We start from the raw sequence: 26,958 nt of genomic DNA, 5'->3' as shown, positions 1-26,958 counted from the left end.
TGAAAATTTCCTCCTCATTCATTTTACTGATGCCTCTCAGAGTCTTAAACACCTCAATCAAATCTCCTCTAAGGTGTCTAGTTTCCAAACTCTGCAACCCACATATTCGAAGTCTTTCTTCATAAGGATGCCCTTTTGCCGATCTCACCAGGCGAGTTACCCGTCTTTGCAACCTTTCAAGAAGCTCAATCTTTAGGTGCGGTCTCCATACTTGAACACAGTATTCCAAGTGTGGTCTAACATAAGCCTTATATAATGGGATTATCACGTCCCTATCTCGACTTGCAAAAGTTCGATAGATCATCGATAGGACACCATGGGCCTTCCTTGCAACCTGTTTACAATGCTCAGAGAATTTCATGTCTGACCGTATCGTAACACAAGTCCCTTTCCTCCAGTACTGGGTTTAGTTGAACTCCACCAAGTGAATAGGTTTTTTTGGGATTACTGTTTCCCGGGTGTAATACCTTACACTTTGTTGGATTAAAGCATAGCTGTCATTTTTCTGACCATTCCTGAAGTCTATCTAGGTCTCTCTGAAGAAGCTCAGCTTGACAGTGATCATTAACTACTCTACCAATTTTAACATCATCTGCAAATTTAGACATCACGCCCTCTATCCCTTCATCAATGTCGTTTATGAAAATTAAAAACAACAGTGGTCCTAATACTGATCCTTGGAGAACCCCATTTCTTACATCAACCCAATCTGAGGAATAGCCATTTATCACAACCCTCTGCCTCCTGCCCTGAAGCCATCCTTCTATCCATCTAAGGATTTTCCCAGTGATTCCAACCTGTTCCAGCTTATAAAGCAACTGCTCATGTGGGACTGAGTCAAAAGCTTTGCTGAAATCTAAATAAACAATGTCGAAATTATTCCTTAAATCCAGCTCGTGAGTGACCCTTTCGAAATAGCGAACCAGATTTGTTAAACATGATTTTCCTTGGTCCTTGAGGTTGTCACAAACATTCTCTCAGATATGCCAGACAAGCTGTACTTGCTACCTGGGAGTCTAAAACGCTGATGGAACTGATATTCGGGTGACACTCGAGTCAAGTGGACCCAATTTCGGCGAAGTCCGGACGGTCTGTGACAGCCAAATCCTCTGCTTGCACCTTCACGATGGTGGGACTGTTAGTAATCCTGGGTATAATCCCCATGCACAAGTACATGGTGGGTGACCACCCAAGTGTGAACCAACGTAAGCAGGGGTCGAGGTGTGGCGCCCACACGACATGGAGGAACGCCGCCCCTCTATGTTACCAGGCAGTACTAGGTGGAAGATGACTCTCATCAACCGGTGAAATCCACCACTTTGCTTATTGGAGGCTTGAAGTGGTGGAACCCATGTTTAGTCTCTAGAGCTAAGTTCCGGTCAACCCTTCCCTATCTCTTCCATCATGCAGTATGATTGATGACTTTTGAGGTTATGATGAACGTCGGGGCGAGATCCAATATTCCTTACATTTCGAGGGTACAGCTCTAAAACGGTTTTCGCAGGCCGGCCGCTAGTTAGTACACCGGACCGAACCTATTGGTAACTCTCTAGGAAGCTTCCGGATCAAGTGTATAATCTTGCTACCTCTACTCTGCCAGATAGTGACTGGAGGGAGTCCGAGTAGTGTGTATGCGGAGAGCATTGTCGAGGCCACGTTATGTCAAGGATCTGGGTATATTCTTACCACATGTACGCCGTATCCAAAAATTTCATTACTTCATACAGCATGTCCCACCCACTTTTTCTTACTATTGAATACACCACGAATTGTCAAACTAATAGAGCAAGCTTATCTGCGAAAAGATCTAAACCTCCCAAGGACTTCCTAATTCATTTCACAAATATACGTGGTCTCAATTCTAATCTCAACGATGTCCATTTCCACTTGCAGTCTGCCAAACCTCATGTACTTTTTCTGACAGAATCTCAGTTATCGGTTGATTCAACTACTGCTCATCTCAGATGCCCAAATTATTCGCTGTATGATTCCTTTCGCCTCAAAGGTGGTACTTGTGCATATATCCGTTCTGATATTCCCTGTCAGGGACTTGGCAATTTGGAATCTCCTCTCTTTGATCTTCTCTGGCTTAAAATCTCTCTACCTCATTGTGTCAAATTCATCTGTTGTCTCTACCGTTCTCCCAACTCAACTAACCACTTGGAGCTCTTTGACTTCCTCTCGTTGCAACTTGACTTTCTCCAGTCCAACTCTCCTAACAGTGAGGTAATTTTCTTTGGTGATTTTAATGTTCACAACCCCAGCTGGCTTCCGTTTTCTAGTCACACCTACCCAGCAGGTCGAGATGCTGAGGCTTTTACAATTACTAATGACCTAGCACAGATTGTTCATTTACCTACAAGAATACAGGACAATCCTAATCATACAGCCAATACGCTTGATCTTTTTCTCACAAAGAACCCTTCTGAGTACACGGTCGAAGTGAGAGCTCCTTTAGGCACTTCAGATCACAACTTGGTGATTGTCTCTTCTCCAATGGAACCTTTATCTCATGGCTATTCCAAACCTCGTATTGTTTGGCATTACAGGAATGCAAAATGGGATGATCTGCGAGACTTCTTTTCTTCTTTTCCTTGGTCAGATTACTGTTTCAAAAGTTCTGATGTCAACATTTGCTCAGATCGTGTCAGCGAAATTATTCTTGCAGGAATGGAATCCTTTATCCCACACTCCACTTTAAAATCTCGTCCTTTATCTAAACCTTGGTTTTCCAATAAATGTGATAAGGCTTTCCAAGAGAAGAATATTGCATATCGTAATTGGCTTGTCTCTAATTCTTCAGTTTCATTTTCTTCCTACACCAAAGCTCGCAACAATTGTAAAGCAGTTATTAATCAGTCCAAACTAGAGTTTGAACAGGCTAAGAGTAGAAAACTTGTTTCTTGCCCTAATGGTAGCCGAGCATTCTGGTCTCTTGCCAAAGCTATTGGACGCAACTTTTGCCCATCTCTTCTCCCACCTCTGTCTAAACCAGATGGTTCTGTTGTCACTTCAGCTAAGGATAAAGCTGACCTGCTAGCATCCCATTTTTCTTCCAGCTCATGTATTAATGATCTTGGTAAAACACCTCCCACCATTCCCAAGACACTCCATTCAATCACTCCTGTGGTCTTCCGTCAAAAGGATATCAGAAGGATTTTGATGAATCTCGATGCTAAGAAAGCTCCAGGTCCTGATGGTATTTCTCCACTTGTTCTCAAAACCTGTGCTCCTGAACTTACTCCTATTCTTTGCCGCCTTTTTTCACTTTCTTATTCCAAAGGTGTTTTTCCTTCTGCTTGGAAATTTGCTCATATCCAGCCAGTTCCTAAAAAGGGTGACAAATCCCTCCCATCCAATTATCGTCCCATTGCAATTACTTCTACTCTTTCTAAAGTAATGGAGAAATCAATTAACCGCCAACTCTTAAACTACCTAGAAACCTTCCGTCTGATCAACGATCACCAGTATGGATTCCGTCAGTGTCGATCCACTGGTGATATTCTGGCTTATGTTACCCATTTGTGGACTAATTCAATGGAAAGGTTCGGTGAAACACAAGTAGTTGCTCGTGACATCTCAAAGGCTTTTGATCGTGTTTGGCATAAAGGTCTTCTAAACAAGCTTCCATCTTATGGTTTGCCAACTGTTTTTAGTAATTGGTTATCCAGCTTTCTCTCTGATCGCTCACTGAGGATGATGGTTGATGGCTCTCTGTCTTCTAACTTCTCCACTAATGCCGGTGTCCCCCAAGGTTCATTTCTTTCCCCCACTCTTTTCCTCTTGTATATCAATGACCTTCTTCCATTGACTGGAAATCCTATCCATAGTTTTGCCGATGATAGCACATTGCATTCCACTTTCCATTTTGAGAAACCTTGTCCTGCTCAATCAGCTTCAACTTCTCGAAAATCTGCTACCAATTCCTTAAATGCCGATCTTCAGGTAATTCTCCAGTGGGGCAAAGACAACTTAGTTGATTTCAACCCTTCTAAAACTCAGTCTTGTCTTATATCTCGCAAAAAGGATTCTTCTGCTCCTATGCTTATCTTTAGTGACACTCCAATTTCTAGGCAAAAGGATATATCTCTTTTGGGGATTACCCTGACTTCTAATCTCTCTTGGCACAAGCACATTACAAATATTGCTTCCTCTGCATCTAAAAAACTTGGTTTTCTCTTTCGCTCTCGTCGTTACTTTTCTTCCAAACAGCTGCTCACTCTGTATAAATCGCAAATCCGCCCTGCCATGGAATATTGTTCCCACATCTGGGGTTGTGCCCCCAAAACCTCTCTCAGGCTTCTTGATTCCATTCAGAAGAGGGCAGTTAGGTTAATTAATGATTCATCTCTAACAGAGTCTCTCCACTCGCTGTCTCATAGACGCACTGTTTCTGCTGCCTGCCTCTTCTACAGATACTTCCATGGACACTGTTCTTCTCAATTAGCTTCTATAATTCCCGCTCTCTCTTTCAAAACAGTCCGAACACGTGCCGCCAACAGCCAACATCCATTTACTATCCAACTTCAAACCCACAGAACCAACTTTTCATCTTCCTCATTTATTCATTCAACTGCCGTTTTCTGGAACAACCTTCCTTCATACGTATTTCCTGAAAATTACAATCTACAGAAGTTCAAGTCCAATGTAAACAAATATCTTCTTTCGTCTTCTCAATCTCCAACCCAAGCACGGTACTAAGTACTATAGGTTCTAATACCTCTCGTGTTTGGGGTTCAGATAAAAAAAAAAAACAAAACAAAACCATGCTGAGTATCCTTGAGAATTTCAGTTCGATTCAAATGATCCTGAATTCCACCCTTGATCATTGCCTCCATGATTTTCCCTACTACTGAAGTCAGACTGACAGGTCGATAATTTCCAACTTCACTTTTAGAGCCACCCTTATGTATGGAAGATACATTTCCACTTTTCCAATCCAAGGGAATCTCCCCAGAGTCTAGTGATGCTCGCATAATTAGCCTCAACTGGTTCAATGCACTCGCTTGCAGCCTCCCTTAAGATCATAGGGTATATTCCATCAACTCCAGGAGCTTTACTGGTCTCTAGGCTCGAAAGTTTTTTCATTCAATAATCTTGCGAAATTTCGATATCATTAATTACATATTTTTTAACTTATGTTTATATAAGTTAAAAAATGTAAACTTATGTTTACATAAGTAAAGGTCTTTACTTATGTAAACTCTAGAAGGAAGGGGTTGAATCAGATTGGTCCACTTGATATCGATGGGTCAACTGTTGATGATCCTGCTCAGGTAGCTAACAAACTAAATGAATATTTTGCATCGACATTCACACATGAAGAGTCATTCAGCGAGGGGAATGCCAGAGGTGTATTCAACTCTGGCAGTAAGCTAGAGAATCTTGTAATCTCTGAGAGTAAAGTGGAGGAGAAATTGTTGAAGATAAACACAAGAAAGGCACCTGGGGTGGATGGGATCCATCCAGTTATATTAAAGGAGGCAACAAAGGAAGTAAGCAAACCCTTAGCCATAATTATGAGAGCTTCCTTGGACTCAGGGGAGGTACCCATGGACTGGAGACGTGCAAATGTGACCCCAATTCATAAAGGAAGATCAAAGGCTGACACAAGTAATTATAGACCTGTGAGTTTAACTTCTGTTCCCGGAAAATTAATGGAGGCACTGGTTAAAGAAGCACTGCAGGATCATCTAGACAAGACTTCAGTTATAGCTCAGACACAGCATGGTTTTGTTAAGGGGAAGTCTTGCCTGACCAATTTGATTGGATACTATGATGCAGTCACAAAAGAACTGGATGCAGGGAATAACTTTGATATTATATACTTGGATCTTAGAAAGGCTTTTGATACTGTTGCACATAGAAGACTGCTGCACAAATTGGAGCAGTGTAGCATTGGAGGCAAATTGCAGCTATGGATAAAGGGGTGGTTGAGGGGGAGAAGACAGAGAGTGGTAATCAATGGACACTGCTCATCGTGGACTAATGTTATTAGTGGAGTCCCTCAGGGTTCAGTATTGGGTCCGTTATTGTTTTCTGTTTTTATAAATGATATTGATGATGGTATATCAAGCTTAATGTCCAAGTTTGTAGAAGATACGAAGGTTGGCAGGGTTGTCAAGGACACTACTGACACTATGCTGCTGCAACAGGATCTGGAAAGGTTGAGCAGATGGGCTGAGAGGTGGCAAATGAAGTTTAACATTGACAAATGTAAAGTACTACATATGGGAAACAGCAACCCCAGAGCAATGTATCAACTCTGTGGTACTACACTGACAGTGGTAGAGAATGAAAAGGACCTGGGGATGGTTGTGCAGGCAGATATGAAGTTCTCTGAGCAGTGCAGACGGGCTGCAAGAGTAGCTCATGGTGTATTGTCAATGATATATAGGAATTTTTCTAGCAGGGATAAGGAGGTGATTATTCCCTTGTATAAGGCAATGGTCAGACCACACCTAGAGTACTGTATATTATAGTAGTACTCTACTCTATATTATAGTAGTACTAGAGTACTCTAAATCCTTCTTGAAATGAGGCCTGGAGGCCTCATTTCAAGAAGGATGTAGAGCTGCTGGAACGAGTACAGAGAAGGGCAACAAGAGTAGTGAATGGAACAAAGGGGTGCTCTTACGAAGAATGGCTTAGGTTTTGCAAATTACAGTGTCTGGAGACTAGGCACCAGCGAGGTGATCTGATAGAGGTGTATAAAGCCTTGAATGGTTTGAGCATGCTCAATGCTGATGGGATTCTTCCTCTTGCTCAGAATAATCACCTGAGAGGGCATAAATTCAAATTGAGGAAAGAAAAATGTAGGATAGACGTGTGGAAATTTGCTTTTAGCCAGCGGGTGGTTGATTGGTGGAACAGACTTCCATCCCTTGTCGTGGAAGTTGATAGCCTAAATGGGTTTAAGGCTCAGCTGGACAGGTATTTCGAACGAACAGAGGGGTGAAGTGGAAGTGGTTATTTTTTTTTTTTTATTTATTTATTTATTTATTTTATTTTATTATTATTTTTTTTTGGCTGATGCTGCATAAGCTTGCTTTCTTGCATCAAATGCCTCTACTAATGCTAATGCTAAAAAGTGCAGCTTTGGAGGAAGTTCTTAATAAACATGGGCAGGTTGCCACGTAGATTAAGAGTATGAAGGTCACTGAGAATGCCATGCCGTCAGGTGGTATCAAATGCCTTCTCTATATCTATGGAGACCATAACAAAGGCATTTTTTACAAAGGCATTGCGAATTTCGGATTCAGCCTTGATCATCAGATCTAAGGATGACCAGTTTTGACAAAAGCCACGTTGACAATTACTCAGATGTTGAGTTTCAATGATCCAAATGAGTCGACAGTGGATCATTTTTTCGAGAATTTTACCAAGGCAACTTGACAAAGAGATTGGCCTGTAACTGTAAGGATTGGAGGGATCTTTTCCAGGCTTCAAAATGGCTAAAACTGTAGCATGGTCCCAGGAGGTTGGAAAAATATTTTCCAGGAAGATCCGATTAAAAAAGACTAGCAGCAGTTGTTTTTTTCATCGAGATGCTGCAGCATGACATAATATTATACCTTCCCCACTACTGTTATTTGGAGAATAGATTTACAACCCTGAGAACTTGTCACGATAAGTTAATACTTGGAAAACCGTGGCAAAGCCTACAAAAATCCTCAACAAAAACACTAAATGTGCTCTCTTCAAATAGTGAATTGTTACCTCAGAATTTGAACATAAGAACCATAGGTAAAAGCCTGATTATGTCTATCACAAGAAATCCAAAGCCAGAACCAATTGCTAAAATTAAGAGAATATCTGTGAAGAGAATTATGCGAAATTGACTTATTTTGGTAAAATGTATATTTAATAACTGTGAAGTAATGTGAAACTATCATTGTGATTATTTTCTAATTTAAGCATAAAAATTGGTTTAAAAACAGCATTTAAGTTCTTGGGGTTAAAAATCATGTTGGTTAGTGTAATTGTAGTCTTGTCTAGATGATCCTGCAATGCTTCTTTAACCAGTGACTCCATTATTTTGTTTTCCCTGGTTGTTGTTGTTGTTATTTAGCTTAACGACACAAGGGCTACTGAGGCCAAATTGTGTCTGTTCATAGTTTATTTAGTCGAAATATAGCACTGTTGGTGTTAAATTAAATACTCCTATATAGTCCAATACGTTTTAAAAATATTACAAGTTCATTTATGTTTGCTTCATTTCCCAGGATATGAGTTAAATCATGTGAGAGGTTCAACCTAGAGACTGACTGAAAAGTGTTTGACCGTATGGTTGAATATAGGGGACAATCGAAGAGGAAATGCCTAACAGTAAGTTGACTGTCACAGGATGAACACTGGGGTGGATCTTCTCCCAGTAGCAGGAACAGATGAGTATGATGAGTGTGTCCAATTCTGAGTCTTGCCAGTACTACTTCCTCTCGTCTGTTTTGTCGAAAGCCTGAGAGCCACAGCTTTGGTTCTTGCTTTATCTGGTAAAGTTTATTGTTGGTGTTACTTTTCCAGATCTGTGACCAATTGCCATAACTTGCTTTGCGAATAACAGGCTTATAATCAGTGTAAGGAACCTGAAGATGTTCTGGGCCAGCTGGATGAGGATTTTTAGCTGCAAGATCCGCACTTTCATTTCCCGGAATACCAGAATGGCCAGGGATCCAGCAAAAACTGATTGATTGATTAGACACACTGCAGGAAAATAGCTGAGAATGAATGTGTTTCAAGGTAGGATGAGAAGATGAAAAATTCTTCCTTATGGCAGAAACAGCACTGAGCGAGTCAGTGTAAATTATGACAGGTGAGATGGAAAGTTCAATAATTTTACTGAGTGCTAATTTGATGGCATATAATTCGGCTGTGAAGACGCTGCAGACTAATGGTAGTGAAGCTGTAACCGTTAGAGAAGGAAAAACTGCAGCTGCACCAACCGCAGTAGCTGTTTTGGATCCGTCAGTATAGACTTTACAGGCATGGGAGTTCAGAGTAGTGTGAGCTAAGTGCAACTGCCTGATATTAAAGGAAGGTACAGTATTCTTTCCCCACTCCAAAAAATGTGTATCGTGGGAGGAAGAAACGTATGTCCAAGGTGGAACAGGAGCAGTTGTGTTCTGAAAAATATCGCTTAAATTGATATTCCAACTCTGAGAAAGCTCTTTAATCCTTAGTGAAGCAGGTCTGTTTTCATTTGGCTTGCTGTCATATATCAAATCCCACCGAGTATTATAAAGATACTCCCAACTGGGGTGAGATGGAAGACTCTGGATCTTAGCAGCATAGTGGAGCAATAATGATTTCCTACGAAGATGTAATGGAGGATCGTGTGCTTCGATATAGAGACTCTGGATTGGAGAAGTCTTAAAAGCGCCCAACGCAGTCCTGAGAGCACTGTGCTGGACAATATTTAGACGTTGTAAAGTAGTGCTCCTGGCAGAGTCATACACCGGACAACAATAATCTAGCCGTGACCGGATTAAAGTTCTATAAAGGTGCAATAGTGTATACCGATCAGCGCCCCATGACATAGCCGAGACTGATCGCAGTATATTCAGATGCTTTAGACATGTATTTCTTAAATGAGAGATGTGAGCTTGAAAATTCAGCTTGCTATCTAATATCACTCCAAGGAATTTAATGGTACTTACAAGCGGGATTGGAATATTGTTTATTTGTAATTCCGGATCGGGATGGAGAGTTCGTTTCTTGCAAAAGTGGGTGAGAGTGCATTTCTTTTCTGATAGTTTGTAGCCATTCCGTGAAGTCCACGATTGTATTTTGGTAATAGCAAGTTGGAGCTGCCGTTCGATGGTGTTCATACTTTGAGATCGACAAGAAATTGTAAGGTCATCTGCGTACATGTAAGTTTCAACAGTTTTTGGGATGTCTCGTGTTATGCTGCTAACTCGGATTGAAAATAGTGTTGGACTAAGTATCGATCCCTGCGGGACTCCTTCTTCCTGAATGTGAAATGCAGAGAGTACATTTTTATATCGGACCTGAAAAGAACGCAATTGCAGAAAATTTTGAATTATTTTCGGCAAATGGCCCCTAAGCCCCAAGTGGTAAAGGTCCATAATAATCCCATGACGCCATGTAGTGTCAAATGCCTTTTCAAGATCTAGGTTGACCATGACAAGATGTTGTTTCATGACAAAGGCATTGCGGATATGAGATTCGGCTTTGATAAGCACGTCCAGCGTTGATCTATTCTTCCGAAAGCCATACTGATGATCTGGAAGGAGATTTTGTGCCTCCAGGATGTAAGTAAGCCTAGTGTGAACCATTCTTTCGAAAACTTTACCCAGGCAGCTCGTAAGAGATATTGGCCTATAGTTTTCAACACAGGAATGATCTTTTCCTGGTTTTGGTAAAGCAATAATGAAAGAATGACGCCAGGAGGAAGGATAGGCATTTTCGGAGAATATCCGATTATAAAAGATTAACATGGTACTCAAATCTTCTTGAATTAAATGTTTCAGCATAACATAATGAACTCCATCTGGGCCTGCAGCACTGTTTGAAGATCTGTTTAACGATTCTTGAAGTTCTATGAATGTAAAGGGTTGGTTGTACGGGAAAGAACGGTTCGTGAAAAAGTTGATTTTATATCGTTCTGCACTAGTTTTTATGTTCTGAAATGTGGACCCATAGGAGGCAGAAGCAGAGATTGTAGCAAATGATTCAGCAAGTGCATTAGCAACTTCTTCAGCTGTAGATAGGTCTTTCCCTTTCCAATGAAGTATTGGAGAGGGCATACGAGCGAATTTCCCATTTAGTGCCTGTATTTTTTTCCAAATGAGGCGTGTGTCGGTGTCTTTTGTGATTGTTGAGGCAAAAGCGATCCACGAGTCTCGTTTCGCTTTCCGTCTAATCTGCCTTGCTTTTGCTTTAAACCTTTTATAAGCAATGAGGTTATTAGTGGTGGGATTCTTACGGAAATTATTCCAAGCTCGGTTTTTTTCCTGTTTGGCAGTGAAGCAATCTGCATTCCACCAGTGATTTCGGTGATTGTGATATGTCTTGGATTTTGGAATGTAAGTATTTGCTGCAGTCAGAATCTGATTGGTGATGTAAGTATTTACATCATCAATAGGTTCTTTTTTAACGTAAGATCTGTCTAGAAGTATTTGAGCAGAATAGCCATCCCAGTTCGCCTTTTTAAACTTCCAAGAGGATCGTTTATCAGGATTTGGTGTTACTCCTGTTTGTAAGGAGCAAATGATCGGAAAGTGGTCACTGCTAAAAGGATCAGTTAATACAGACCATGTCATGATTGGAAAGATGGAAGGTGAGCAAACTGACAAGTCAATTTGAGAAGTAGATCCTGTAGGTAGGTGGATGTAGGTAGGAGATCCAGAGTTTAATAAATTTAGGTCATTATTATATATAAATTCCTCGATCAACTTGCCTCTTCTGTCCATTGTAGCTGATCCCCACAATGGATGGTGGCCATTAAAGTCACCGAAAAGACAAATTGGAGTTGGAAGTTGTGCGATGAGGTTGTCAAGTTCTGATTGGGCCAGTGATAGAGATGGTGGAATGTAAATCGAAACAATGGTAACTGAAATACCAACTGCAATCCGAGCTGCCACAGCTTCTAGGCTGGTTCTTAATTGGATCGGTCTGGACGGTATGTTAGTATTTACAAGAATGGCTACTCCTCCACGGGCAGGAGACTCTGGGCTTCTGTCTCGTCTGTATATCATAAAATTTGAGAATTTCGGCGAAACTTGGGGTGACAAGAATGTTTCCTGTAGGCATATACCTATGGGGTTAAACTGAGAGATTAAATCTCTTATGTCATCCGAATGGCTGCTTAGTCCTCTACAATTCCACTGTATGATGTTAGGCATTATTTTGGTTTGGCTGAAGATGATTCATCTGACTGTTTTTTATGTGCAGGGCATTTTTTTCGGTCTTTTTTTGGGAATAATGGACGTCCAGTATCCATAGTGTCATTGGCATGGAGTTCTAGAATAGGGTCTTCATCATTTTGGTGTACATCCACTTCCATAGTGTTGGTTGTTGGATCAGTTTCCTTAGATTCTTTATTGGGTTTCAATCTTTCCGCATCATTTGAGACTGTCACAGTAGCAGTTGGGATACTAATTGGGGTGTTGGTGGCATGGCTGGTTTTAGTTTTAGAATTTTCTTTTCCAGTGGTTGATAAGGTTGTTTTAACCCAATTAGCTAGCGAGACGTTGGGCGGTATTGAGACATCTGTTTGAATTGCAGTTGTTTGAAAACTGCGGGTTCGAGAGGCATATGATGGACTTGGCATGGTCAACATTATTTGTCTGCGTGCCTCAGGATATGGGACTTTATGTTCTACTTTGTATTTTTGGATTGTCCTACCTGTTTTCCACATCTCACATGATTTAGAAAAGGCGGGGTGATTGCCTTTGCAGTTGGGGCAAATGGGAACTGCGGCTGGACAATCTGCCTGTGTATGATCTTTAGCTCCACAAATAGGACAGATGGCGTCACCTCTGCATGCCTGCTGTGAATGGCCATATTTCTGGCATTTGAAACAGCGAAGAGGATTTGGGATGTATGGACGAATTCGACAATTTAAATATCCAGCTTTTACTGAGGATGGCAAATCAGGAGTACTAAAAGTTAAAATGATGGAACGAGTTGGAATGAGATTTCCATCTTTTTTGGTCATAATTCTTTTAGCAGCGATTACCTTTTGATGGCTAAGTTCTTGGACTAATTCCTCCTCAGACACTGTAATTAAGTCCCATTCTGTGATGACTCCTTTAGATGAATTTAAGGTATTGTGAGGAGTGACAGACACTGGTAATCCACCAAATGTAGTTGTTTTTAATAGCCACTCAGAATGTTTGGATGTGGCTGTTTCAACCAGGAGATCTCCTGATTGTAGTCGCTTCACCATTTTTGGTGACCCTGCAATAGATTCTAGATGTCTTTGAATCATAAATGGTGATAACTTGCCCACGGGCTGCGTGGACAGAGAGTGTATCACAAGAAAATTAGGGATGTCTGGACGCTGTGCTTCAGTTCGAAGCCTTTTTGGTTGATTGTCATTATCATGACAGGATTCTTGTCTTGAGCTTGGAAGCTCTAAGGGTGGAAAATTGTTTGAATCCATGATAGCTCCTTTTCGCCCTGGGGGTTTATCTTTACCACCCAGGTTTCCGGCCCCGCCACGGGGAGGCAGGAGCAGTGCCACGAGGTGACCAAGCGGCTGAGTTAGTAAGTTAGTACTAAGAGAAAAGAACAGAAAGGTGGCTTCCCTTTCTGGGCTTCTGCCTACTTCTTGTAGTGCGAGAGAGCTACTATGCTATAGAAATAAAGAAAACGGTTTTTCAAACTAAAATAGAAACTGTTCGCTCAAATGTTCTCTGTAGAAAAACGCTTTAGAAAACGCACTAGAATCGCTTGGCCACGGAACGCTTGGCACCCGGGGCCGTTTTCCCTGGAACAGAAATTAAACTAACATGTCTGTAATTGCTTGTGTCACCCTTTGATCCTCTTTCTGAATTGGGGATACATTTGTACATCTCTACTCTGTGGGGATCGCCCCTGAATCCAAGGATGTTCTCATAATTATGGCTAAGGGTTTGCTTACTTCATTTACTACCTACTTTAATATAACTGGATTGATCCCATCCACCCCAGGTGTCTTTCTTATGTTTAACTTCAACAATTTCTCCTCCACTTTGCTCAATTATTACAAAATCATTTAACTCCCCATTAGAGTTTGATAAACTTCTGGCCTCCACTTCCCTACAGAATTCATCATGTTTGAATGCAGATTCAAAATACTCATTCAGTTTGTCAGCTACCTGAGTAGGATCATCAAAAGTCAAACCATCGATATCAAGTGGGCCAATCTGATTCATCCCCTTTAGAGTTTACATAAGTAAAGAAGTCTTTTTGGTTTTTCTTTGCATCCTTTGCCAAAGATTTCTCGTAATCTTCCTTCACTTGCCTAACCTCCTTTGTGACTTGATTACAGACAGCTTATATCTACCTTATTAACCTAAACTTATATAATCCCATATTAAGTTCATTGACCTTGCTAAAATTCTCCCAAATTATTTCTGCATATGCCTGTAGAAATAATTTTGGAGGTATCTTGCCTTAACCAAAGTATAAACAAGTAATGTGAATCAGTTGGATAGAAAAAATCAAAAGCAGAAGCAGCTTGCTTTTATCATATATGGAGAAGCATTATGAACAAAGAAGCAAAATTTTCTGACATGGGTCGATTTTCAATCTGGCCATAATAACTGTAAAGAGGCAGTCCCTAAATCTTCCGATTGTGGAGTGTTTCACATGTTCGAGAACCTTACAAGCAAGCAAACGTGGGCAAGAGGGTTCTGTATCAAATTTCTCAAATACAAAATGCTCAGTATAACAGACACAAGCATCTGCCATTTCACTGATAGACATCTAGGTGTATTTTTCCCCAACATCTTGATAAATTTTCCTTATTAGGTAGATGGGCTGAAAAGTAACAGTTTAGATTTCACATTGGTAAATGCATGGTACTGCATATGAGCAGCCCCAATCCATAATAACATACCAATTAGGTGGTATCAAACCCAAGATAGTGGGAAAAAAAAGAGACCTGGGGATAACTGAATACACATTAAGTTCTCTGAACTGTGCAGTCAGGTGGTGAAACAGCTTATGGGGTTCTCTCGATGATAAATAGGAACTTTGCCAGCAAGAATAAGGAGGTGATTATCCCATTTTATAAACTAATGGTTAGGATACATCTTGAATATTACATACAAGTCTGGAAGCCTCATTTTAGGAAAGATGTGGTTCTCCTAAAATGGTTGCAAAAAAAAAGCAACAAAGTTTGTCAAGAATACAAAGGGTTACTTTCACCACAAAAGACTGCAATTCTACAAATCGCAGTGCTTAGAAACTATGCAATTGAGAGCAGACCAATTGAACTGTTTAAAGCTTTAAATGGATTGAGTAAACTTAATGATCATGGTATTCTTCTCATTCTCAGACCACACACATAATGGGACATAAACTGAAATTGAAAAAGGATGGCTGCGGGATAGATGTGTACAAATTTGATATCAACAAAGAGGGTAATTGGCTGTTGGAAAAAACCACTATCTGGTGTTGTGGAGGAGGAGGAGGGTGATTTTAATAAATCTGAGGAAGAATTAGACATATTATTAAAGGGAATGGCCAGATAAGGTGGTTTTTTTGTTTTTTTTTATGATGCTGTATAAACTTGCTTCCTTGATGCATTAGTCACCAGCACTACTACAGTCTGTTCTGCTATAACATGCATTTTTGCAATGCGAATTTGCTGCAACACAACTGATATATTAGGGAACAATGCGAGTATAATGTGATTTTCGCATTGACTCATGCGCAATTTCATCTGCAAGTGATGGCAGGTGAACACAAAACCTAGCACCAAGCTGAACATAGCAACCTGCACAGTAATACATACAAGATTACAAAGCTTAAAATATGTCAAATGTGTGAGAACTATATTTCCCATTTATTGTGGTTGTATTGGTTAGAGACACACTGTTGTCATTCACTGTATTCACAAGATAACACATGATATTGTAGGCCGACTCGTATTTTCGGGAGCTCACATTTTTCTGTTCGAACAGAAATTTCATGACGCATGATTGCATGAGTAGAGGGGCACATTTCTGGAGGTCACTACCATAAAACAATAAAAGAAATTTGTAGTTCCTGGTTTATTGGGCTTTTCAGTTAGTGCAATCTAATTAAAAATGGGTAGTAAACTCGATCTTACTGTATTTGAGATAATATCGAAAGCTGAAATTGCGTGGTTTTTACATTATTATGGTGAAATGTGTTTCCCCTTCCATGAAACCTTCAATTATATAAAAAACATAAATAAATTTTCAGAATCTTCTCTTCATTCCTATTTTTTAAGCTCCGTAAACTTGTCTCACTCGTGCATCCCGTGTTTGTCATTATTGGTTGCTTATCTTTTTTACTGTTTTAAAATTTACAATCCAAAAAAAAAAGAAAAAAGAAAGGAAAATGTCAGTGAACCGAAATATTAATCAAGCAAGCTACATATCTTGTCAAGGTGAAGAGCTGTATTTACTGCAATATTTATTTATTTATTAGAAAGTTAAGATTGAATCTGTGTTATCAATTTTATTGGGTTTCTACTTTTTTTAGTGTTTTACTTATTATTATTATTATTACTAGCCGTATAGCGCAAGGAAGCCTGAGGCTTATGCTGCACCAGCTAAAAAAAAATTTCCGAGTTACCCTGAGAGAGAGAGAGAGAGAGAGAGAGAGAGAGAGAGAGAGAGAGAGAGAGAGAGAGAGAGAGAGAGAGAGAAGGTCAGAAATAATAGAAGGAAATCACTAAGAAAGAGAAGAATGATGATATTTACGCTGTTTTTAAGGCGCAAAATAGTGCTTCAAAAAAGCAGTCTCAAAAAATGTGCGAAATGTGAAATGTTTGCCGACCTTTCTAAAACAGGACATGATCTAGACAAGGAGGATGTCTTTGTGTGTGTGTGTGTGTGTGCTAGGTGTCTAGAGTGTCAAGAAATTAGGCGCCAACTCAGCATTCTGAATGGGCGTCTATGAGAGCTTGAGGTGAGGTAAATGCCCTCGAAGAAATTAATATGAGGGCCCATCAAGATCCCAGCTGCCCAGCTCAACAACAGAGCTCACTCCTGTGCATCAGGCAACACAGATGCAATCTCCAAGGCAGAATGTGCTGGTCCCAAAGGAACTAGTTATTGTTGGTGACTACTGTCAGGGAGACGGGGAATATACTATGCAAGAAGGATAGGTGGAACATGACCAGGGTATGTTACATTGACATAATGCTGCTTATAGAATCCTGCACAGTTCCACTGAATTAGACCTACACCCAACACACAGCAAACCTGGCCCACATTGTTTGTACCCACAACCCAAAAAAAAAAAAAAAAAAAAAAACACTAGCAAATTAATAAAAATTGTCTTAAATTTTTACATAACAATAATAAAAGAAAAAATCAATCAACAATATTAATATTTTTTCTGATATATATTACAAAAAAATTTTTAAAAGTAATTATATAGTATGAATCAGAGCTGTAATACTCAATATGTTCTACATTGATATTAATATTTGTAAAATAATAAGAGGAGTTTACCTCAATATAGTACGTAGAACACTTTCATATGATACTCTCCAGAAATTAAGACGAAAAAATCGAAAACTTACATTAGAGTAAAAAATAAATAATTAAAAACCAATTTAACACAATTCAAATCAATTTAACACAATTAAAAACCAATTTAACGCAATTAAAAATCAATTTAACGTAATTAAAAATTAAAAAGAATCTAACAAAAATATTCAAAACGATTTTCCTTCCTGAAGCTGAAGCTGACAACGCTTTTCGACCGTATGTCGTGATCACAGGAATGAAAATTACCAAATAGGGTTGAACCTGAAACTTAAATAGTGATTATTTGTCTTCGCGCATGCAAGTAAAGGTCCACGCATCGGAGATCAAATATGGCCGCCAAACATTAACAGAATTCTCGTGTAATTTAATTTCTACGGTTTCTGCAATTAATAGTCACGTATAATTACATTACACATTAAGTATTTTGGCCTCGTTAAATAAAAAAGTATGTTTTTCGTTAATGGCATGAAAGGCTAATTCTGACGCTGCTGAACGAAAAGCTCAAACTGAGGCTTCATGTTGATTTACACGAATATTCAGAGAAAATCGCATCGAACCTTGGTAAGATGAGTCGCAATCACCGCAAGAAATGTTGTATACCAGATCATTAATTTGTGTAATAATGAAATACATTTATAACAATTTTAATTTTGCACATTTTTGCTATGCAAAAAAGACAATTGTCAACAGTTTCTGGGTTCAGCTGCATTCTTTCTTTGGTTAGAAATCCAGTTACAGAAAAATCTCTCTCAGTTACACTGCTCGAAGGGATAGCAAGAATAAAATAAGCCAAAATTGCAAGATTTGGAAAAGAAATCTTTTTATTTCCCATCACTTCAACAATTGAAAATCTTCATCAGAAATTGGGTTTGAAAATTTTATTAAGCTATAATTTTGGATTTTGTCAGGTGACGGTTAACATTTTCATTGCATGAACCTTCCATGTCAAATAAATCGTCTACCTTTCTCCTTTTTCTTTCTGCCGAACGTTTAAATTCTTGTCATTCAGTGTCACATGGCAATAAATTATTTTTAAAAGCTTGAACCAAAACATTACCTGAGACAGCCTGCAAGTACTCGACCTGATGCAGGACTCTACTACTGCTGCTGCTGCATAAACAGATGTCTGGACAAAAAAGGTGTCTAAACCAATACACATACACAGGTGAATTCTGGTATTCCATATTAAGGCCCAAATACTTCTAATCATACAATGTGGATGACATTCATTGTAGTAAAGCAACGGATGTTGTGCTGCAACAATGATCCCTTGCTGTAAACATTTGTACAAACATACAGCAATTATTGATATTATATCTGCTGTAATCAATACTGCAATATCCCTTAACTATTTTGAGCAGTGTATATTTATTATGAAGTAAATTAATAATACTTGCCCATGAGCTTGCCAAATCGGTAATTTTTTATCTGGTACACTTTCTAAGAGTTCTTGTAGTACTGATACACAGTATTCCATAACCATGTACATTTTTTGTTTTTCTTCATTATAGAGTACATCTACTAGCTTAATAACATTCCTGTGATTCAACCTTTTTAAGAGCATAATTTCTCTGAAATAAACAATAATTAGATCAATCATTCTGCACATTAATAAGAAATTATGAAACTCGTGCATTTCTTAAACATTTTAAGCATTAAGATATTTAAATTTTTTTTTTATAATTTCAAGCTATTTACAGATTTCTTAAAAGCATAAGTTCCCTTAAACAAACAATCAATGAGGTCAATCAGAGAAGCAAATAATGAAATCAGTGCATTTTCTCAAATATTTGCATTTCAGGTATTTGACATTTTTTAATTTTGCAAAACATTTGATGAAATCTATCTTCTCAAGTGAAAATATACTAATTATATGTGACCTGGACTACGAAAAGAAGTTTTCAAATAAACAGCCATTAAAGTAAACACGATTCCGTGCAAGGCAGATGTCTCTCACGGGCCTCTGCTCATGGTGGGCAACAACTTACAGAAACCCCAGCTTTATTTTATGACATTCACATCGGTCTTTTGTTCCTGCGCAAGGAGCAAGACATGGGAAAATGTCCAAATTGTGGGGTGAGTTTGCTGCAACACTACCTGGAAACTTCTCAAGAAGCTGAGATTCTTGTCCTATTTGCAGACAACTGTATGGGACAGAATAAAAATAATACAATGCTCCAATATCTAATGTGGAGAGTGGCAAAGGGATGCAACAGTGTATTCTCCTCAATTTTCTCCTAACTGGTCATACTAAGTTTAGTCCTGATCGGATGTTTGGAATCTTTAAAGCAAAGTATGCTGTCAGTAATATTGATACCCAAATGACTTGATAAATTGTGTTATTACCTCCTCTCCTGGTGGTCATAATAAGGCTGTCTCTGCCAAACAAGTAAATTCATATGAATAGGATGTATACTTGAAGCAATTTTTCAAACAGTTAGCTGGGATTACTAAATACCATCACTTCATGATTTGCCCTAGTGGAGTAGTGAAGGCAAGGAAATTTTCTGATAGTAAGGACATTGATGAGTTCACTCTTCTATTAAAACCACTGGATGGGAAGGTGCCAAAGGTAATCAAGCCAGGAGGACTGTCACTGGATCGCCAGTGGTACTTGCATAACAACATCAGAAGCCTAGTAACAGATTCTTCCAAAGCAGATGAAGTGGGCCCCACATCCGAATAAAAAGAATTTTTTTTTTTTTTCTTTGGTAGTTATCGGCACATCCGCTTCTGTGGCCATAATGCACCTCCCAAGGTTTTTGCAGTGCTTTGATCCGAGCCCGAGGCGGGATTCGAACCCGCGACCTTTGAGTTGCCAGGCAGGCGCTTTACCCACCCGGCTAGCCCGGGCGGCTTAAAAAGAATTGAAGAGGAGGAAGGGGGGGGGTTAACGTCTAGCGTGAATGTGTGTTATTTGTTCTTAAACTTGATAATTTTGTATAAGTATTTCTGTATGTCTACCTTTTTTACAGTAAAAATTAAGTATGTTCAATTTTTCATTTCTTAAGTTTTCCAGTTTTTATTCCCCATCATTAGGTACAAATTGTGAAGCACCAAATTGAGCTAGAGACCTGGAATTTGTTTCATTGGAAAGAGCATACTTTTTTCTACAAAAATCGCCTAAAACCTCATAATCGATATCTTGACACATTAACCACCTTTTCGTAGTCCAGGTCACATATGGTGAGCTCATTATTTGACATTTTTTAATTTTTCAATACATTTGATGAAGTCATCTACTCAAGTGAAAATATATTAATTATATAGTGAGCTCATTAAGCATTTAAGGAAGTTGTGTATACTGATATTTACTTGCAGCGAATCATCAGCAAAGCAAAATCAGCAAGAATTTTATTTGCTTAGTTATGTTCAATGGTTATATATAACAAACAACTTTGTTCATTGCATCATGTTAGTTGGTACATTTAGTGGACCACCAAAGTAGGTGAGATGACATCGTTTTTGTTATAGCTCATATTGTGAATGCCTTATGATTTGCCCTGATATTGTACTACCTCAAATAAGCAATACTTGACCCGTGCAGAAGCCTAACGTTACTTATTCTCAGCGGATACCACCACCACCCAGACAGCACCGTTTCAAGGCTCTTTGACCTCTACTTGGTGGGCGTGTAAGTACCCTGGTATTGCAATAAGTGACAAAATGCTTCATATGCTTCACATTATGCTTCATAACTGACAAACCAGTTATGAAGCATAACTCCACAATATGAGAAATGCCAGATGGTGCAATAGCATAGACTAAAAGGTTTTAGGGGGGCTAGAGCCTCAAACTCTGGAAATATTCACTAGCGAATATTTGTTTGTTGTTTTGGTTTTTAGGAGCATTAGCAACTAAGGCCATATTGCTCCGAGGATATGCAGTCATTCCCTGACCTTTCCACATCCTCCGTATTTGATGGTCACAGGCTCGAACCCTGTGACCATCAAATCAAAAAGCGTGTGCTAAGCACTGCCTCCTGCCCACCTGGCTACGGAGGTGCCACGAATATTTGTGCATTGTATCATGTTAGTATGTAGTGAACCACAAAAGTAGGTGAGATAACTGGGTTGTCACTTATTGCAACACCAGGGTACCTACCCGCCCACCGAGAAGAGGCCAAAAAGCCTTGAAACAGTGCTATTTGGGTGGTGGTATCCGCTAAGAATAAGTAACATTAGTATTCTCCACTGGTGGGGAATACTAACATTAGTATTGCTGGTGAAGCATTGCTTATTCAAGGTAGTACAATATCAGGGCAATTTGTTGTGAAGGCATTCACAATATGAGATATAACAAAAATGATGCCATCTCATCTACTTCAATTGTTCATTACATACTAACATAATGCAATGCACAAACTTGTTCATTAGTGAATCTTTCCATAATAGTTTGAGGCTTTAGCCCAAAAATCTTCTAAATCTATACCAGTGTTTCGCAAACTTTTTTTATTCACGGAACACTTTTCATCTCACAATATATTTACAGAACACTTACGAAACACAAGTTTAGCGGAAGCCAAAGAATTATTTGCTAATATTTAATTACATACGATGCACTATGCATCGGGAGCATCTTTATTTTCAACATATGTAAAGCTGAAATTCAAATAACTGTCATCATACTTTTGTTTTGGTCTTTTATTAGTTGGGTCCTGTTTTTTCACTTCAGATTTTTGGGGAACAAAAGGCTACGATTATTCATCCTCACTTTGAAGTGTGACAATATTGTGTTAGTTTTCATCGACTACAGTTGCAATACTAGAAGTACTTGCTTGTCGTTTTAAAGTTCTTTTTTCAACCACAAATCCATGGTCATTTATTTTAATAATAATATTTCAAAATACTGATTTTAAAAAAAACTGAAATTATCAAAAAAAATTTATACAAGGAAGTGAATTTAGTTATGATATCGGTTCATTTCCCCCTCTCCTTCAACCCATGTATTCCAGGATAAATCGCATATGAATGGCATATTACACCACTACATTGCTACTTTTTCATAGATTTCATAGATACTTGCTTAACTGTCAGTTAAGCAAGCATGTAATTGCATGCCTGCAATCCCTTTCAATCTAATGACCATTTACAAGGGGTTGAGCCAGTTAGGTAATGCTCCCCCGTTGTTTTTATCTGCATTTGTTGACCTAAGAATTTGTTCAAATAGTAGCCAAACATCAAGCATGACATTTGTTCTTTATAGCAGGGGATAATATCTACCGTATTTCCCCATGTATAAGACACACCTTAATTTTGGGGCCCGAAATTTGAAAAAAAATATATTACATAAAGTTATTGAACTCAAGTCTTATTTATCATAAAATTCATACACCTCATCACTGTCAAAACTCCCATCCATTAGCTTGTCCTCATCTGCGTCTGATGACGAATCACTGTCTTCATATATTGCCTCGTCCTCAGTTCCATCTATGGCATTTGAAATGCCACACTTCTTAAATGACTTGACAACGATCTCAATCTTGATATTATCCCAGGATCTTTTCACCCAGGTACAAACTTCTCCTATAGTTGATTTCTTCACTCTTCCTGCTGGTGTCAAATTGTCCCCAGAAGACTTCATCCATTGGTTCCATTCGTCTCTCATGGCAGCTTTGAAGGGTTTGTTAATGCTGACATCAGTTGGAGCTGGGATGTCAAGCCTCCAGGTATGATGCCAAGTTTTGTTTTTTGCTCTGCAGCAATCTTCTTTGTATTTTTTGTTATGTGTGCCCTGAACTGATCAAGCACCAATAGGGCAGGTTTGCGTAAGAGCCCACCTGGTCTTCTGCTCCAAACTTTCTCAAACCAGATCTTCATCCCATCCTGATCAATCCAACTCTTGTCATGAACGTGGACAATCACTCCTCGAGGAATGTCTTCTTTTGGCATTGGTTTGCGTTTGAAAATCAGCATAGGAGGCAGCTTGGTTCCGTCGGCACAACAAACTAGAAAAACTGTATATTGGCTCTTTTCATGTCCACTTGTCTTCACAGTTACAGTTTTCACTCCCTTCTTATCAACAGTTCTGTTACTTGGGACATCAAATTGAAGGGGGACTTTGTCCATATTTGCAATCTGTCCCAACTCAAACTGATGTGTCTTCCGACATTGAATGACAAAACGATGAAATTCAAGGACCTTCTGCTCATAGCTTTCAGGCATCTTTTGGACAAGTCTGGTGCGTGTACGCATGCTTAGTCCATTCCACCAATTGTGTCCTCCTTTGAAATCAGTAACTTCTTTTTCATCAGCAATTCTTCTTGCCTCATGCTGAACCATCTTTGTGGACACAGGAATTCCAATTGCCCTTTGCTCCTCAATCCATATCTTCAATTCCCTCTCTAAATCAGGCCATTTTGCTGACTTGCCTCTTATAGCCTTCTGCTGTGGCGTTTTCAGTAGGGTTTCTTCTTCCCATAGCCATTGTTTTCTCAGTTGGAGGAGGACCAAACTTACATTCAGCAGCACGATTTCCATTCACTTTTGCAAACTGGATCACTTTTAACTTGAATTCAGCACTGTACGAAAATCTTTTCGGGGCCATTTCTGGGCAGAACGTAACTAATATACTGGTAACAAGTACAAAACAATGAGCACAAAGACAACAAGGGCGAAAAAGCAGGAAATGCAAGTAAAAAAAATCTACAACCATTGTATAAGAATCACCCAGTTTTTAGACACCACATTTTTTGAAAAAAGGTGCGTCTTATACATGGGGAAATATGGTATTAAGGTTATTATAATTATAATAAATTATTATTATATTATAATATTAATATTATAACTTATAGTGTGCTGGCTGGTTCAGGATCTTACCGATATCTATCATCACACCATGCTGCTGCTGCCAAGTATTTATCCTGGATCCGGGGTTTTTGTGCAGTGGAAGCCTGGGATTGTTTTTAAAAAAAACTACAAGCTAACTTTAAGAGAATACTTTACATTTTTTAAATTTTACCCTCACACGGGTAATGAAAAAATTCAATTCGGCATATACAAAAAGGCCACCAACACTGGAATGCTTCTTCATTATAATAACTACCACCCCTTCACACTTATAAAAGATTCTTTATCCTAAATCAATTTCTCAATGCCTACAAATACTCAAATACTCAACATCTAAATCAGTCCTAAACACAGAAATACAAACACTAAAAAACAGATTTCAAAATAGAGGTTATCCCCAACCTGTTATAAATGAAATAAGATCACAAGCAAGAAACAGATTACGTAATATTCTCCTGTTATCAACAATAATAATATAAAAAAAATATTTACTGCTTTACCGTATACTGAACAATGGTCCTAACAATTAAATAGTATTTTCAAAGACACAATTGAAAATCATAGCCAAACCCACAACAAAACTACATGCTGCCCTTAAAAGCCATGAAGTCCAATCCTCTTCCATGTTCCAATTAAATGATTTAGTCTACAATGTATCTTGAGGATTGCAACTCCTCATACCAGGGATCCACTCTTACACTCAATACGAGAATGAGACAACATTCAACATCTGTCCTTTCATTCCCACTTCTCGGCTTCAGTGCATACAACATGATTATACCAAACTATTAATTTCGGATGCGCTTGAAATTAAATTACAACAGAATTCAGTCAATGTAATGTATGTCGCCCCTACCCCATTTCAGATTCATGGTCCTTCATGTGCATGCATCAGGATTGCAACTATTCTCTATGCTATAAAATTCCGCTGCAATACCCACGGTTTCACTTTTCTGTGATCATGGCCCTAGTCGAAAAGCCCAGTCCGTTTTGGGGAAGTAACAAAATTCTTTAGTTTCCTACTGTTTCAGAGTCTTTAATGTTTTTTATGTTTTAATATTAGTTTTTAAAGTATTAAAAGTATGGATTCATTATTTACTTGGTTTCAAAGCATTTAAATTGTTTTTAAAATACGGATGTATTGTATTCTCTTGCTGAAACATTGGGATTTGTGATTCAATGTATTTTGGGGTCGGGCTTGGTATCTGCAAGCCTCCGATTCCGTGGTGCATTGGATCATTGATTTTGTCTATGAGGGTGGGGAATACATGTAATCTATTTGTATAGTTATTCAAAAACGGAGAGTATCAGCACTGAAGTGTTCTACAAGACAATATAGAGGTAATTCCTCCATTTCTAAACTAATTTATTTATAACGTAGAACGTATCGAGCCTTTGCTGCTCTGCTTTGTATTAATTTAGAATAAATTTACCCACTTCTACAACACTAGATGGAAATTTGTTCCAATGATCAACTACCTTCTGGCTGAAAGCACGAAATTAAATTCTGCATATCTATTCAACTCTGCATATCTATTCAGCAACCATCCTTTTAAATTTATGCCCTATTATATGTATGTGTTGTCTGAGCAATAGTAAGGATGCCATTTAGCGTACTCAGTTGATTCACAATCTTAAACACCTTAATCAGGTCTCTTTGCAAGTTCCTAGTTTCCAGACTCTGCAATTTGCTGAGGTCTTTCTTGGCCTTTAATAGTACCCTTTTATTCCTCTTAATAATCCCTGCCTACCTTAATAATCCTAGGCATCTGTTTTTGAGTCGCAGTGGAAAAATCTGTATAACACCTGCTGGACTGCTGACCCACCCTTTGGTTTAGAATTCAGGGGATACTAATTGAACTGAACATCTACCATAATGTTCAGTTCAATCAGTTCAGTTCAATTACATTGCCCAATCACACATGCTCAGCTTCCATCATGTGACCTTGCTCAAGATATGAGAGGAAAGTTATCACGCCATCATCTGTCTACTAGCAACTCTGCATCACATCAAGTGCAGTATTCAGACTTCCTGCCAGCCTACACAAATGGTTCAAAGTCAGAATCATATGTGGGATCAACTGTTGTTCTCCCACATAAAATAGTATCCAACAAGATTCCACAAGAAAGTAGCATCATACTGCAGAGTTGCATTCAATAGAAATAGCCCTTGATTACACTGAAGATAGCATAATACCAAAGATATATGATATATACTGATTTGTCAAGCATGTTATAAGCTTTATTATCACTGAGGTATAACCCTCATCAAGTCTTGTCCTGGATTCAGCAGATGCATTTTTCTTTCGTTGAATAAGAATTTGACATCCACTTCTGGATTCCAAGCCATATTGGGATCAGGGGAAAGGAATTAGCTGATACCAATGTCAAATCAGCCATTCCCCAGGATAACTATTGCTTGTTGGTTCTCTAGACCACAGTTAAATAACATGCACCAAATTATATTCCCAATAAGTCTTGGCATAGACAGGCCACAAATAAATTACATCTAATTAACACTCTAATCAAATAATGGTAGTTAAGTCTAAGCAGGATCCAAAGAGAGGAAGTTGTTCTTGTTCGGCTCTGCATAGGTCACACTCTTTTCTGCTGAAGACAAATGAATCACCTATGTGTGAGAACTGTGAAATTATTTTTTTACCATTATTCATATTTTTATGGAATATCCCATTTTTACCCTTACATGATATTTATGTTTTACTGATTTTATTTTTATCTTTTATTTTTATTTTTAATCTGGTTGAACTATTTACACCAAGCCAGATTTTAGATGACAGTGCCAATATCTCTGACTTTTTAACTTTCTACAGTCTGTTTATTTATACATACATATTTGAATTTATCCTTTTATATTTTTGATAATGTTTAGATTGACAATGTCACCTGGCCTCAGAAACAATCCAACACATCACCGGAGGATGCAAGGTGATCACCAAGACTGAGTATACTCA

General features: G+C 38.7%; 1 protein-coding gene across 2 annotated transcripts in view; it reads right to left on the bottom strand.

Moving 5' to 3' along the window:
* LOC150078514 (serine/threonine-protein kinase STK11-like) overlaps window positions 1-26,958 on the bottom strand; it is a 272,273-nt gene that overhangs the window by 225,091 nt on the left and 20,224 nt on the right. For both annotated transcript variants that reach the window (XM_090385158.1, XM_090385159.1), the window contains exon 2: window positions 18,596-18,769. In XM_090385158.1, coding sequence (XP_090241284.1) covers window positions 18,596-18,769 — 174 coding nt within the window. The remainder of the gene's footprint in view (window positions 1-18,595; window positions 18,770-26,958) is intronic.

Source organism: Mastigoproctus giganteus, chromosome 11 (genome assembly GCF_048544385.1).
Source record: "Mastigoproctus giganteus isolate SK-2022 chromosome 11, ASM4854438v1, whole genome shotgun sequence".
NCBI lineage: Eukaryota > Metazoa > Arthropoda > Arachnida > Uropygi > Thelyphonidae > Mastigoproctus > Mastigoproctus giganteus.
Note: the sequence above shows the minus strand (reverse complement) of the source record. Positions and strands in the feature narration are given on the sequence as shown.